Source organism: Vollenhovia emeryi, unplaced genomic scaffold (genome assembly GCF_000949405.1).
Source record: "Vollenhovia emeryi isolate VEMERY1.0 unplaced genomic scaffold, V.emery_V1.0 DF939209.1, whole genome shotgun sequence".
Lineage (NCBI taxonomy): Eukaryota > Metazoa > Arthropoda > Insecta > Hymenoptera > Formicidae > Vollenhovia > Vollenhovia emeryi.
The window spans coordinates 589,441-606,171 of NW_011967157.1; the positions used below are offsets into that span (position 1 = coordinate 589,441).

The 16,731-nt window shown below is 44.6% G+C and overlaps 1 protein-coding gene across 4 annotated transcripts in view; it reads left to right on the forward strand.

Moving 5' to 3' along the window:
- The window catches only part of LOC105561277 (disco-interacting protein 2), a 32,499-nt gene extending 15,768 nt beyond the window's left edge, over positions 1-16,731 (forward strand). For 2 of the 4 annotated variants that reach the window (XM_012011102.1, XM_012011100.1), the window contains 13 exons: positions 2,515-2,682; positions 4,865-5,059; positions 5,555-6,059; positions 6,183-6,519; positions 6,700-7,513; positions 7,594-8,024; positions 8,151-8,382; positions 9,813-9,943; positions 10,017-10,403; positions 10,481-10,816; positions 10,888-11,184; positions 11,276-11,832; positions 11,970-16,731. In XM_012011102.1, the coding sequence (XP_011866492.1) occupies positions 2,515-2,682; positions 4,865-5,059; positions 5,555-6,059; positions 6,183-6,519; positions 6,700-7,513; positions 7,594-8,024; positions 8,151-8,382; positions 9,813-9,943; positions 10,017-10,403; positions 10,481-10,816; positions 10,888-11,184; positions 11,276-11,832; positions 11,970-12,222 (4,643 nt within the window). In that variant the 3' untranslated portion in view covers positions 12,223-16,731. The remainder of the gene's footprint in view (positions 1-2,514; positions 2,683-4,864; positions 5,060-5,554; positions 6,060-6,182; positions 6,520-6,699; positions 7,514-7,593; positions 8,025-8,150; positions 8,383-9,812; positions 9,944-10,016; positions 10,404-10,480; positions 10,817-10,887; positions 11,185-11,275; positions 11,833-11,969) is intronic. The other 2 variants (XM_012011101.1, XM_012011103.1) reach the window with 2 other exon arrangements.

A 16,731-nucleotide genomic window follows, 5' to 3' on the forward strand; every position in this document is an offset into this window, starting at 1 on the left:
TATAACATTTGAGAAACTCGTACGTGTCCGTGGAGCCACCCCGTATAGTTACACGGACGCGCCTTTGCGCCCGCAGCTGCGATCGGTAGAACCACCGCAATCGGCTTGCAGTTTAACTGTACCTGCACACGGAAGAAGCGCTTCCGCGTTATCCGCTCGTTATATGCTACGTGCATCTGCCATTGTCGTGGACGCGAGTCGAACTCGAGCGACAGTTTTCTATGGCCAAGTCGACTAACGGGAAGTTGTTTTACATACGAATTCCTCGTGTGATTCAGCCGAAACCTCGTGATTAATTTCGAAGATAAAGCGAGTCGTTATGAGACAACATTGCACCGCCAAGTGACGCATGTCCGCCCGAGAGTCATTTAAAGCCGCGTCGCTTTCGCAATTTTTGATAACGACGACAATATCATTCTTTCAATTGTAGTATAAAAAGTTTTTGAGTAACTGAGATAAGGCGATGGGAAATACGGGTTATTTAAGAATCGAAAGGCACACCGTGCATATGCGCTTGTGTGGGTCGTAGGGGCTGGAAATGGTGGTATTGGTGGTGGCGGTGGCGGTGGTGGCGGTGACAGCGTCGGCGGAGGCGTCGTTGGTAGAGGGCTGGAGAGAACGGGTTACGGAAGCGGAGGAGGTGGCGGTGGCGGTGAAGGAGGAGGTGGCGGAGGCTACGGTGGCGGCGGCCGACCGCAGCCACGTGCACGACGCACGCAACGGCGCGTCACGCACAACGAGAAGCGCTATCACTCAGGTAGCACCACGCACTACGTAGCTCACGCACGAGGGTATCTCCGAGTCGCGGCGAGCGTACTTTAGCGCGCGCAACGCATTATTCATTGTGTGTCGCAACTCTGCTTAACATTTCAGCTTTTAGCTTTCTGTCCTCCCGACGAATCGTAGAGAGTTGTCTCATAGAGTTCCTTTCCGATTAGATTAGAAGACGTAGAATTCGATCATTTACAGAGGACTTTCTTTAAGCACTGTGCGTTTCGTACTTTTGTCTTTGTATGCACGCGCACACACGTGTTACACACACACACACGCACACACACACGACATGAATGACACCATTTTAGCCACGAGAATGATGCGAGTTTCCTCCCCCTCACCCCCTTGACGACGACGAAACGTCCCTCGCCCACGATCTCATCGTGTTTTAATCTGCGCCGTTTCCGCATCCAGATCTTTGTGAAAGTAGATGTGAATCCCTTCGGAATGGTTACACTCCCATTTTCCGCACACCATGGAAAATTGTTAAAAGCAAACGAGTTTCATCCGCCGCTTGCACTTCTCTCTTCTCCTCGTGTAGCTTTGCCTGCTTACTCCCTGTCTCTCGCGTGTGTTGCCTCGAGACGCTTTTGCACCTTTAGATACCTTTGTAATTTGACATAGCCAGGCGGTAGCCGAGACCGGTTGTTCCACCTTCGGGTGACTCAAGATTGCAGCCAGCCAGCCGGCCGGCCTGCCATCCATCGGCATTCTCACTATTCAACCGACTGCGTCGTGTTATCCGCGAGCGTGCAACATTTCCATTTTTTCACGCGTCCTTGTCGATAGAGATTCCTCGCATAGATCGCATAGATCACTGAGCTCGCGCACCGCGGATCTACGTTACGCATTTTGCGACAGGGATCTTCGCTGAAGGGACGTCGCGGCACCTCGCGCTAATACGAGAGACTCCCGATGTCGATCTCGACGTAGAGTTCGACGTTCTTGACTTCGAAAGATTTTTTTTTTATTGTTTCAAAAAATTTAGTTCTACGTGAGACGCGACCCGACCGAGTCCGATATCGCGCGTTCGATATGTAGTGCGTGGTAAATTCCTATACAATAGGATGATTCGTATGATCTCTTCTGAAATTACCCGGTGATTATTCCAACTGAATCACGCCAACGACCAGCCCTCCTCCTCCTCCGACCTTCCTGTGTCGAGCCACGGGCGATCGATACGAGTCACATTCACGAGACGCAGCATCCGATGGTGGAATGACCAGCCGTCAATGGCGCAATTAGACCGCAAGTTTATCCCTCGCATCCGGATAAATAACGCTCTACCACGGCACGTAAATCGCGGAGAATCCGGCGGGTCTTCGCAAGGGCTAGCACTTAACCGCTTGGAACCTACATATTTTCTACAACTGCAAAGACCCAAGGATCTCTGATTCCTAGCTTCGACCTTAAGGACGGATCTGCGGAGTCTCGATTCCTGGGATCGTTAATGTAAAACAGTTGGACTTGTTTTCTTCCAACGCTTTTTCGCTGGGGGTCTAGAAACTCGCTGGGGGCTGACTCGCGCGATTAATGGCATAGCAAAGTAGATAGAGAATGTACTAACTCCAAGTGGTTGATGTCGATATTCGAGTGTTGGTTTATTCGACGATACCGAAGGAGGGCGAACTTTACGGGACGACAACTCTCGCATCGAGCCAAGCCAAGCCAAGTCAAGCCAACCTCTCGTAGCGTCCCTTCTTTGTCTATGTGCCGTTGTTGTTGTTGTGTTGCATGCAGGCGGTCGACTAGCGCCCGGAGGAATTGCCAGTCCCCCGGGTTCTGGCGGCTCCACAGGGAACACCGGGAACTCGAACTCGGCTGCTGCAGCGGCGGCAGCGGCGGCGGCGGCGGCAGCTAGACGCGGTAATCGCAGACTCACACGCAATGAAAGCCGTTACCATTCCGGTGAGTACACCTCTGGCACTAGATATGCAGGGTCCATTCGGGTAGCAACAGTGGACGTTGCTGTGCTTTTAGCTCCTTTTCTACCGCAGTGTTCGAAAATTATTCAAACTGCCTCAACGTTATACAACAAACACACCTTCCTTCCCGTGGAATTACGTACGATGAATGTTAAGGGGAATAATGAGGAGACTGGAAAGAAGTCGTATCTATAAAAATTGGTTTAACAGTGTTGCATGAGAAACCGACCCGCATTTTATCAGTCTTTTTATCTCCCATGTGTTATTGAACAAAGAGCCTATTATCGTGTTAAAGTGTGAATCGCATCACCTATCGATCTCGTTTAGTACGGTTGCATTCGTTTAGCTACTCTTAGCTGCTCTTTGAATAAAATTCACCGAGCTTAAATGCCTTGCTCCGCATTTACCCCCTACGCTTCCTTTCCGAATGAAATGTCATTCCACATGACCGGGAGAAAAACTCGCTTCGTTCAAAAGCGTCGATAGAAAGAGCTTCACTTATCTTAATACAAAATGCAGGTAATCTTCCACCTGGTGCACCGTTACCAGCCGATGTCGACGGAGCGTATCTCGTAGAAGATAAGCCGATTCAGGAACTCGCGTCGATGGCGTCGCGCACAAGGCGTCCCATACGGAAAGTGTCACCCCCTTTAGAAGCGAACTTGAAAGAAAACCGTAGCTAGCGATTGTCAAACAGCAATGACGAATTTTTTGTTCTGTTAACAGTGTAAATGTCAATTTTAATTTGCGCCTCCCAATATCTTTACATTGAGACTTTACGGTTTTCTCTGCGAAATTCTTGCCGAAATTATTGTAATTATATGACGACAATGTTACGACTAAGGAGCTGGGTATGTGTGGGACACCCTGTACGCGCCGACGTACATGATGTGAGTGCAACCTGTAACGAGCCGCGTCCCGGTGTTGCATGATGTCGTAATAACGACATGGGCATGCCTCACCCGGAAATATTGTGTATGGCATCGCGGCCGACTCAGTGACCGAATGTTACCTGCGTTATACTGCAGTTTACGCGCGGCGGCATCGGCCGCGCTGAATCTATCGCACCTATCGCAACCGGAAAACGTTATTCCATTTTAATCGCGAGTCTTGGCGTAAGAAAGGCTGTGAACGCGAGGAATCCAAGCTGACTGAGGATCCGTTCAGTTTTACCCCGTAACGGCAACTATATTTTACTTCAAATTAAAGGGAACACGTTGGATCTTTTAGTATTCGCATTTGAGTGTAAAAATAGTGTTATTTCACGCGTCATTTCGCAAGGCAAGTTTACACGGTGTTGTCTGTTAATAAAATATCCAGACTAGCTTTATATCTATGACTTCTCGACGGGTCTCGGTGACGACGAACAATACACGGAAAGACCGGCTGAGGCAAAAATAACTAAAATTAAAATGTTGCCGTATAAATAGTAGGGGCATCCACGTTATTTTGTGTTGCAACATTCACCAAGTGTGCTGCACAAAACGCATGTAGTTGTCTCCACTACTTATGACAACCACAGATATAGCTGTCCCAAATATTACTATTTATTGGGGCTGTGCCAAGCCTAATTAGACACGTGGTAACCATATCGGTCTCTCCGCGTACCTTTCCTTTTCGCGACACGGTATGTACCTTTTCACTAAAATGAATCCTTGTGGACAAAGGCAATTATAGGTAATTAGTGTTCATTGTGTCGACTGAAAAAATGCGCTCGAAACGGAAACGAATTGAGATGAACGAAATATAGTCTGCACACACACACACACACACACATCACAGCATGCAAAAGAGATTCATTTCATCTCGACGTGTGTGTGTTTGTACCGCTAGAAAAAAATTACATGTCATAGTGTCGTATTGCAACAGTGTCTACTCAATAATTTTAATTTAACTGTTTAATCTTTCCGAGCCTGTGCGTCTCTTATCCCGCAAATCCTTCCATAGACACACAACACTCACACGCACACGCATCTTCGAGAGCATTACGCTGAATCGTCAGCGAGACGAAAAAAAAATGTACGACGCGCAATACGCATGAATACGTACGTATAAATAGTGTTGGGAGATGATGAACGGATGACGATGCGGAAGTAAGACCATCAGGTGTCTGCACGTCATCCGTCCTCGTTGTCCATGTGAGTAATCAATTCTTACGTGTTTAGAGGTGCGCCAGGAGGCGGTGCAGCAAGCCTTGGCGGCGATGCAGGGACGGCCGAAGCCATCCTTGCCAATGCCGTCCAAAAGAACCTCCGTGATGGCTAGAAGCCCCGATCGGGAGAGACGCGACAGCGGCGAATCCAGCAGCGACGAGGACAGCGTCGTCACCGAGGAGAGTCCAGGCGCGGGTGGTCCAACCGGTAAAATTATCATCGCCGTCACATGCAGTGACAAAATAATAAAACATTCCTGATGACTGTTTTTAGAGCGGATCAATTGAATCATATGAAGCGAATGTAAAATAGATCGGGAATTATTTCTATAAATATTCGTTGAATAAGACTAGTAAATGGAATAGAGCGGATGGTCGGCGTGTGTCGCGTAATACGGCTTGTCCATCTGTTCTGCACCCACATATGTCGAAAGAAAAAAAAAAGAATATAAGGAAACGCGTCGCGTACGGTTCAAGCGCCATGTGACTCCGCTAAATGCCTGGCATCGCGCGTCCTTGACTGTTTCCGCCGGACGACACGCCAATAATCAATACGCATTATTTTTTCTCCATGCGTACAAGTGGAAAAAGTGGTTGAACCGAGCGCTGAAACGTGGAAAAAAAACTTGCGTACGCGTGACATAATAATCGCACGAAAACAAGTTGCTCGTTGTTTGTAATAAGTTATTGTCGGCGTTGGTAGGCACCGGTCTTTCGGATACCAGCAGTACCGGTTCCGCTCGCGACACTCCACCGCCGCCCAGACCACCGGCCAGGAGGCCGCCTGGCGCGGACATCACCGACATCGCCGAGTACACGCCACACGCCTATTGCAACATTCAACCACCGGATGTTACCCATGTGACGAGCAGTACTCCGGTCGGACAACAGCAATCGGCGACGCGGCGACCTGGCGCCGACCGGGTGAACCGTTACGCGCATGTGGTCGAGGATCAGAATAGCACTGGCACCACCGGTCGCTGGAAGGTCTCCGCAAAGATCCAGCAGCTATTAAACACGTTGAAACGGCCGAAGCGTCGGCCGCTACCAGAGTTTTACGAGGACGACGACATCGAGCTGGAGATCGCGGCGAATCCGAAGGATCCAAATGCTCCCAAACCCGAAGGCGGTTCCATGACGTCGGCGGTGGGCGAGGCGCTATCGGTGCCGTCGGGTTTACCGCGATCTCTCGAGGCCGCCATTCAGAGGTGAGTTATCGACGAGCCAAGGATGCCCGCGTTCCACAGTTCCATCGATTCAAAACTGCGAGCGGATACTCGCGTACACAGCGATTTGTGTAATCGTCTTTTTTTTCCTTTCTTTACATTCAGGTACGGCTCGGCGACGTACAAAGCACCAGTGGCCACCGTTCTGGATCCTAATGGCAAGCTTTGCGTAACGCTCACGTATGGGAAATTGCTCAGTCGCTCTCACAAGATTGCCTATACCCTTCTGAATAAGGCTCTAAGTCGTAGCGGAGATTGCTGCCTGAAACCTGGCGACAGGATCGCCCTGGTTTATCCGAACAACGATCCGATCAGCTTCATGTGCGCCTTTTACGGCTGTCTTCAGGCTGGTATCGTGCCGGTGCCCATTGAAGTACCTCTGACCCGTCGTGACGCGGGTTCGCAACAGATCGGTTTTCTCTTAGGAAGCTGTGGAATTCAGGTAAGCGGAGCACCATCTCTTGCCTTATCCGCCAAACAACATTCCATTCTACATTTGCATGCTGAATTAGCCGTGCAATCTTGCAATTTGCATTACAATTTGCATTAATGTACGTGACAGTTCACTCGCGACCTTAGACAGGCGTATCAGCAACGTATCTATATATCTTAATGTCTTCAGGTGGCGTTGACTAGCGAAGCGTGTCTGAAAGGTCTACCGAAGACGGCAGCCGGCGAAGTGGTAACCTTCAAGGGCTGGCCAAAACTGCAGTGGTTTGTTACCGAGCATCTAGGCAAAACGCCCAAGGATTGGTTGCCACCACCGCGACTTACCGATGATACGCCCGCGTATATCGAATACACCACCGACAAGGATGGCTCTGTGATGGGCGTGACCATTACCAGGGCAGCGATGATGTCCCACTGTCGCGCTCTTACACAGGCCTGCGGTTACACTGAAGGCGAGAATGCTGTCTGCGTGCTAGACTTTAAGCGGGAAGTCGGCCTCTGGCACAGCACTTTGACCAGCGTGCTAAACGGCATGCACGTCATTTTCATCCCTTACGCTCTGATGAAGGTCAATCCCGCTAGTTGGATGCAGATGATCACGAAACATCGCGCCAGCGTCGCGGTTGTAAAATCGCGGGATCTTCACTGGGGTTTATTAGCGACTAAGGATCACAAGGACGTCTCTCTGGCGTCATTGAGGCTGCTACTCGTTGCAGATGGCGCAAATCCCTGGTCTCTCTCATCCTGTGATCAGTTTCTCTCGGTGTTCCAGTCCAAAGGACTCAGGCCGGATGCTGTCTGTCCTTGCGCTTCCTCGAGCGAGGCCTTCACAGTTTCTGTGAGAAGGCCAGGACGCGCAGGAGTGAATGCGACTGGTCGTGGAGTTCTCTCCATGTCCGGACTGAGTTATGGTGTTGTCAGAGTAGATCAGGAGAATTCTCTTACATCGTTGACGTTGCAGGATTGTGGACAAGTCATGCCTGGAAGTGAGTCTTTTTGCAAATTGCTTTTACATCGTAACACAGCTTAACGACTCAATTCTAATTTATCTATGCATTTTTTACAGGTATAGTAGTCGTCATTAAGATGGAAGGACAGCCATTTATTTGTAAGACGGACGAAGTGGGTGAAATTTGTGTGCACAGTGCAGCGACCGGTAGCCAATATTGGGGTTTGCAAGGTCTCACCAATAATACCTTCAAGGTGTCGCCCCAACAACTCGACGGTACTGCTTTGGGTGATGTAGAATACACGCGTTCCGGCTTGTTGGGTTTCCTCGGCCCTGGTGGACTCGTGTTTGTTTGCGGATCGCGGGACGGTCTCATGACGGTGACTGGCAGGAAACACAATGCCGACGATATTATCGCTACTGTATTGGCGGTCGAACCAATGAAATTTATTTACCGCGGTAGAATCGCCGTTTTTAGCGTGAGAGTCCTGAGGGATGAAAGGATATGCGTCGTTGCCGAACAACGGCCTGATTGCAGTGAGGAAGAGGTGCGTTTGTATAAAGAATTAAATGATATTTAAAGAAAGAGGTGAAAAGACTTGTTTAAAGAACATAGTAATATCTGTAGAAACAAATATTTCTATGTTAGAAACATTTCTCGCCATTTTATACAGAGCTTCCAGTGGATGTCTCGGGTGCTGCAAGCTGTCGACTCGATCCATGCAGTAGGAATATATTGTCTTGCCTTGGTACCACCCAACTATTTGCCCAAAACGCCGCTGGGCGGTATTCATCTCTCGGAAACGAAACGCCGTTTCCTCGAGGGTGCTCTTCATCCAGCTAATGTGCTCCTCTGCCCTCACACATGTGTCACCAATTTGCCAAAACCGCGCGAAATTCATTCAGGTAAGTGAGGCAAAGTCTATCGGCAGGTATAGCGTCGATATCTTTCGGGACTGACAGGTATCGACGTAAACCTGAATAGTGAGAATTATGCGGACGCGCCAGTAAGCATTTTTTTTAATGCCCGAAATTTTCTCACATCTATATTTGCGAAATAGAATTTTTATAAAGGATGTAAATATTGATGTAAAATATGTGTGTAGAAAATATAAAAATTGTATCCAACTTCAAAATTAAACAATCAGATAAATATATCAACGTTTAATGTGGATACAAGTTATATATACAGAATAATATGCGATAAATTTTTTAAATCGTATTGTGTATGTGATTTTATTGAAGGTGATAGAGGAGGGGAAAAATTAATCAAAAGATAAAAAATATGCGCACGCGCGCGTGTGTATATATGTGTCTGTGTGTATGTGCGTGAAAGTGAAGGAAGAGGAGTAGCAAGAAATAAAAAAAAATGAATTGATAACTACGAACTTTACTCTTTCTAGAATTTTATTTGTACAGCACTAAGAAATTTCATACATCTATATAAAATTGTCGGTAGGCCTCAGAAATCTAGCACACACTTGCATGGTATAATGTTTTTACACACATATATGTACCGGTATTTAAAAGTAGATGTACAAGTCACGCTGGAAAGAATTTTTCCATCTGTCTACTTATAATATTTCTTCAAGCAAATGAGTATTTAAAGTATTAGCTAAATAACTTGAAATATTGACTAAATTTCTCACAAAAGCAATTTTTTTTAATGATTAAATGCAAATGTACAGCTTTTTAACATATTATATGGGGTGGGTGATAAACATTACGTTGTATCATGTTGGGAAATTTTGGGGATTTATTGTAAAATACCGAAATTACATAGAAACATAAAGCTATCACACACCTTGTATTTAATTAACAGTTCTTACGCAGTTAATTATATGCTTAGCATGTTGTTCCATTTAGTTATCCTTCTTTCTTTTGGCTGAGTTTCGAATACCCCCTGTAGTATCCTAATCAAGTGCAAACATAATTGATTTAGCAAGAGCTTCTGTCTTTTTACTGAAACTATTTTATCGTTGGAGAAAATATTTTCCATATTTTTTTAGCTTCTTGCATTCAGTGCTTTTCTGTATGTCCTTTTTTTAATTTCACGTTGATACTCTGCACAAGCCTAGACTGTATGATTCATTGAAAAAAAGATGTTTGGAAATTCAAGCATCCATGGCTCCAAAGATTCGTGAATACGGGTTAAAGCGTGTAGACCTGTGGAGCGGAAGACCCATGAACGCTTGTATTGTTGGCTCCGATGGCGAAAACCAGATTGCTCTAGCTTTGATTTTTCCGGCCTCAGTCAGGAGAGAGTGTGTGAGCTACTCATTATTGGGTTGAGTGTTTGTGTTGGTTTACTAACGGAATGGTGCGGGGGCGTGTAGCGGGGGATTCTGTTGCAGATGTCGGTCCAGCCAGTGTTATGGTAGGGAACATTGTCCAGGGCAACCGGTTAGCCTCTGCGCAAGGACGAGATATGGGTGTCCTAGACGAGGATAGTGATAATGCCAAAAAGGTTCGTAAGAAGGTTCAATGTGACTAAATGAGAATCTGTCTGTACATATATTACATTGTCGTTCATCTTTCAGTACCAATTTATCTCTGAAATTCTACGGTGGCGCGCTGTCAGTACTTCGGATCATGTGATATTTACGTCGTTAAACGCGAAGGGCACCGTCGCTACCTCATTGTCCTGCTCGCAGTTGCACAAGAAGGCCGAGAGGATCGGGAATCTACTCTTGGATCGAGGAAGGATCAACACCGGGGACCATGTAGCACTCATTTTCCCACCTGGTACCGATCTGATATGCGCGTTTTACGGTTGTTTGTACGTTGGTGCTGTGCCAGTAACTATCAGGCCACCTCATCCACAAAATCTCCAAACGACCTTGCCGACTGTTCGCATGATTGTGGACGTCAGCAAATCCGTCCTCGTGTTGACTAACCAGAATCTCCTCAAGTTGTTAAAAACGAAGGTAATTGATAGCGTTAGATCGTATTGTCGACTGGAAAGCAACGAAGATGTACCCTCGATTGATATTGTTTCGCATAGGAGGCGAACAACGTGGTCGACGTAAAGAGTTGGCCGATGATCTTAGATATGGACGACATGCCAAAGAAGAAGCTGCCGGTGATGTATCGAGCGCCTACCGCTGAGATGTTGGCCTATCTGGACTTCAGTGTTTCGACAACGGGCATGCTCGCTGGCATCAAGATGTCTCACGCGGCGGTCACCTCGCTGTGCCGTGCCATGAAGTTGGCGTGCGAGCTGTATCCCTCCAGGCACATTGCTCTCTGTCTGGATCCGTACTCGGGCCTCGGTTTTGCCTTATGGTGTCTTAGCAGTATATATAGTGGACATCATTCCATACTGATACCACCATCTGAGGTAAGTGTCGCCGTCGTAATTCTTGTGCTCAGCGAAAAGATTTAATTTGATCGTTTTGTCATCATTACTAGGTGGAAGCCAATCCCGGACTCTGGTTGTCGGCGGTCAGTCAATTCAGAGTGAGAGACACGTTTTGCTCGTACGGCGTTATGGAGTTGTGCACTAAGGGACTCGGCTCCTCGGTTAACGCGCTCAAGGCGCGAGGCGTTAGCTTGGCTTGCGTGAGAACGTGTGTTGTCGTCGCCGAGGAAAGGCCACGGATAGCGTTAACGACGAGTTTTAGCAAGCTGTTTTCCGCACTCGGGCTGAGTCCGCGCGCAGTCTCCACCTCATTTGGCTGCAGAGTAAACACTGCCATTTGCTTACAGGTAAAATCGATTGTCGGGATTAACAGTTTTGATGGCGATCCTGGAGATCTCTTTTCTTATATATCGTTATTTTCTTGATTCCGTTCCATAGGGAGCATCCAGTCCGGAGCCTTCAACAGTCTATGTGGACCTTCGTGCGTTACGTAACGACCGAGTGTCATTGGTGGAACGAGGTAGTCCGCATTCTCTGTGCTTGATGGAATCGGGCAAACTACTGCCCGGCGTGAAGGTAATCATCGCAAATCCCGAAACCAAGGGTCAATGCGGCGACTCGCATCTAGGCGAGATCTGGGTACAGTCGTCGCACAATGCGAGCGGTTACTTCACGATCTATGGCGACGAGAGCGATTACGCTGATCATTTCAATGCGCGGTTGGTTACGGGCAATACAAGCGAGGTCTATGCGAGGACCGGTTATCTTGGCTTCCTGAGAAGGACCGAGAGTGTTCAGCAGTCGGTGATCAGCGACGTGCCTGGTGATACTAACAATGTGCCCGAGGCTGATCTTGTGCCGAGTGATCCGGAACTTCACGACGCCGTATTCGTCGTCGGCGCTCTCGACGAGGCCATCCTACTGCGAGGTATGCGTTACCATCCGATAGACATCGAGAACAGTGTTATGCGGTGTCACAAGAAAATCGCAGAATGGTAAGTCTTTTTAAATTCTAATCCACTATTGAATATTTTCTTACTCTGTTGACAATATTGGCAATATACAATTGCAAACCTATTCCCTTGCTGTTACTTTTTGTATTAATCGAACGTTGTTGCATTTTTCTTTCCAGCGCTGTGTTCACATGGACCAATCTTCTAGTGGTAGTGGTAGAATTGGACGGTAGCGAAAGTGAGGCCCTCGATCTTGTGGCTTTGGTGACGAGCGCTGTGCTTGAGGAACACCATTTGGTGGTCGGCGTGGTAGTTGTAGTGGACCCCGGTGTGGTACCCATTAATTCACGCGGTGAGAAACAACGGATGCACTTGCGCGACGGCTTTCTCGCGGACCAGCTCGATCCTATCTACGTGGCGTACAATATGTGAACGAGTGTGCGAGAGAAAGTTCTCACCCTCTCCGTATTCCGCCCTCCCGATCGCCGACAATTCTTATTCGATGTGTTGAGACTGCAGTGGAACTTCATTCACAAGGACGATTCACGCCAAATATAACGATGGAACAAACGACTTTAGTAAATGTTCTAGGTTTCATCTGTTTTACTTGATTTTTTTTATAGGAGTTTTATCGAACCATAAATACTGCTTTAAAGTTTCCAAATTCGGAATCGGTGGATTTCATTATCAGATTTATAAGTCTACAAACTTTTAAATCCTTTTTCACAGATCTTTAGCCAATGAAATACGCACTTACCGGCATCCGTTTAATCTGTGTACAAGATTTGTTATTGGAACAAAAAAATGGAGTAAAAGATAAACGAGCGGAAGTATCGTGAGAGATGAAGTTCTACTGTATGTATCGAAGAATGTTAACGCACCCCAGCAAATATTACTGGTAAAAGGTACGTATGTACAAAGTTGAAACTTTTTTAAAATTCGACTGCCACAAATCCTTGGAACTGATTAAATCGAAAAATCAGTATTACATTACATATGTTATATACAAATAAAAATCGGCGACAAATTATACAGTCGACGATAAATCGTAAATCATCAGCTGGGCATAAACCTCTCCCGAGATTACCTTCAATAGACATATTTTCGGGATCGCAGTTCACCAACGTTCCGATATCCAGCAGAATTCGACACGAAATATTCATTGCATCTTTCGATTGTTGAAGGTTTTTTTATTCATTTCTATAATGATAAAAATTGATCAATGGTCAATTTAATTTCGCTGCATTCAATCCTTGTATTTGCGAAATAAAGGATGCATGAAAATTTCGACAGTATTAAGCGACACGCACAAAACCACAGTTTTATATTTACAATTTAAGCCAAAGTCTATGTACACGTTGTATCGTAGCACGCGCAAACATGCCGATGTATTCTTACATTGGTTACAACTTCGCCGTGTGAAAAACAGCCCCTCTCGTTGACGGGAGCAACGAAAGATTTCGTCGCAAAGACGATTTGACAATATTCGTTTACAATAATCCTTTTATGATTGTTAGTCGTACGTGTTTTTAAGATTAAGTAGCAGTCGAATGTAATACTTATTCAGAATCTTGGTTCTCCCAATTTCGTCCGCACAAACGAATATGATAACGTAACTAGCTCGAGCTCGCGTACAAGGATGTAGATACTTTGTGTAATATCGACTTTAGGGCTGTCATTTGTTTTCTTCTCCATTTTAATCTTTTGTCGAAAAATCGGAAACGTTAATCAGACAGCATGGCCTACTACTTAGACATAAAGATAAGATTAGAGGTGGTTTTGGTGAAAAGGGAAATAATATAATGGAAAATTTATCACAAGGAAAACTTGATATCGACATTTTGTACAAAAATATTCAAACAATTTTATACACAGACTGATTAAACTCTTACGATAAAGCAAGAGAGTAAACTAGTGTAAAGGAGGGAGAGAGAGAGAGATTTCTCTCTCTTTCTTTTTCTTTTCAATCTAAAAACTTTGTCTAAAAACTCTGTCTATAAAAGTGAGACGTCAAGCCCAGAAGTCGATCGCGATTGATTTTTCTTACGAGTTTCTTTACTCGTGGATCTTTTTTATGGATATATACAATTGTTGATAGCTCTTTAATTTAATATCTTTTAAACATATGACATGGTATGGTGTACACAGCAGATAATTGCATATTGTTGTGATTATTATGAGACATCGCGATTAAAATATGTATTTGCACTTAAAGGACATTAATTGTTGCGAATATTACCTTATTAGAAAAACATCATTTTTATTAGCGATATCAATTCTTTATAAATGTTTCCGTTTTTCCATTTTTATAATCGTGTTGTTTGTTTCCTCTTTCCATTTTGAACTCGATCGAATTTAATTCACGCCAAGGAAATAGGCTTTGGAGAAAGGAAGAATAATTCTGCATTAATGCAACGTCAACGTATATTTAAGAAAATTTGACGTCTGTGAGCTACTTACGACATTTACGTGAAAATGTGATTGAGCGTCCGCTAACAATCGCAAGTATTTATCGGCGACAATTTCGTCAGTGCAATATACACACATGGCATAGTGATTTATAAGCGCTTGCGGAATATGATAACTAACTCGTATCGAACTCTTGATGGCTGTACACAGGCGGCTTTGTGTAAATACGTAATATGAAAAAGAGACGTCTCTCTCTTCCCGCATGCTTCCCTGTTTTGCGAGCTGTTTTACTTTTCCTCTTTCTCGTTAATTTGTTTTTTTTTTATATTTCTTTCCTGTCTTTTCGTTGTTGAACCACAGTGCCATGTTGCCTTGCGTTACTTCCACACTTTTACGCACGGAAAAATGCATATCCGTAAATAGCCGCATTTGCACAGGCTCGATTGCACTGATTAACCGTCACTAGAGTTTTGTATCCTTTTTTTAATTCTAATTTATTACAACTACGTGTTATCGTTATAATCGTAATATAAACGAAGAAAAATACAATTTTAATAGCACAGCTATTCATCTTATTGTTAGTCAACTATTTAATCACATAACTGATCTCATCTTGCCCTTAATCGGGTCACGATTTCTTACATACCCAGTGTACAGATGATTCCTGTCTAATCCTATTAGAAATTTGTAAATATTCTTAGCAAGTTTTTTTAAAAGCTAATAAGTAAATTAGCCGTGTGTGATCAATTGACAAGTATAATTGGCGTAATAACAAGACGAATTTTTAACCGGATCACAAATGTGAATTAAATAACTAAAATTTGTTCTTTACTTATTATAGCACAAAAAAGGGTAGAGTCTTTTTATAGAATTTAATTCCAGCCGTATAAATTTCGAATTTTATAATGCAAATGCGTCATAGCGTTACCTCGAAATTCACCTTTTTAATCTTTTCAAGCGAGAAACGTTTCTCCCGAAAAGGAATTTATACGCGAGGATACAATAATGAGTATTACTCGTAGATTTAAAAGAGAGAGTCACACTAATACAGATATTGTCTAGAGCACCAAACGATTCTCGCCAAGATTTGGATTTTGAGACACTTTCTATCGAGCTTGTAATAATGCCGATCGATTTCTTTCTCCGTGCGTGGAAGAAATTATATAATACGCAGATACCTCCCCGAGAAATGTGCAATGAACGATTTTTACATTGAACAACAGGCGGCTGTCATTAAAGCAGTAATAATGTAACGACAAGCCGTTGGATACTTGGATCCTTCGGTCCTTGACTCGATGGATTTGTGGTTCTAGGTATAATCATATTTAACCCTTTTGCGCGCGTGCGACTATATGAAGGAACGTTTTATAAGAACTTTGCAAGCAGGTATTTTAAAATCGTAGACCATAAATACAATCGTAGGCTACGGGGAGGGTCAAGCGAAAGGGTTAAGTAGCGTATCGATGTAAGAGATTACTGGATCCTCGCGGATTCTCGCAGAGTCTCCTCGAGCTATTCTCATATCTGGAAACATTCTATTGAAATGTCTGTATGTGCGATTAATCCACTAGCGCCCGAAATCTTTTTCACCGAAAATTTTGTAATAATAAATAATTGGACCGGAAGGATAATATCGCATTAGAAATAGAAGAGAAGTGCGAGGAAGCTGGGCGTTAACGGATTGATTAATCTTGCGATTTATGTAAGTCGGAAATGTTGTTTCTCTATCGAGCGCATTTAATTTTAGGAGGGAACATCCTTACAATTAGTCGCGCTTAAAAGTGAAGAGCGGTTTTGAACCTGGTCAAGATAAAGTATACACGATGCGATATATAAATAACCATTTATACTACGATGCATACGGATAATCGACCGCAATTAATCACTATGCAATCACTATGCAACTTGGAAAGGAGTTTTATATTAAAATGTTACGTGCCACTATATAATACCAATAACAATTTTCGTTGGTTTTATACGTAATCGCGCATATGTTTTTATCCTACATCGGAGCATGACCGATGCACCAGACGAGCTAGGAAACTCCTCGATGAAAGGGTCCTCGCGTAGTCCAGCTAGCGCAGATCGAGTACATGCGTGCGTGCGTATGAGTGTGAGATGACTTGGTTGTACTATGTATAAATGTCGATAATTAGTTGATAGGAATGTAGCATAGCGTGTCGGTGCGTGTCGCGCGGTTGAAAAGGCCGAAAGTCGAGGAGAGAGGATCTGCAGCTAGCGTAGGACGCAGGATCCGCCGATCCCCAAGCTCCAATCCTAGAATCTGGAGCCGATCTGCGAATCGAAACCTGGGCCAGCACGTGGTCTAAGGCTGTGTATATAGAAAATGACGCCCCGCGTTAGAATTTATTAAGGTATATAGTTTGTACGTTGAGCTATATATATATTATATATATTATATACATATTATATTATTATTATTATCATCACGAATAATATAACGGTCACTGTCTTTACCAAGCCGATAGCATCATCATGCCTCATGTATCACATTAAACGGACGTATTAATA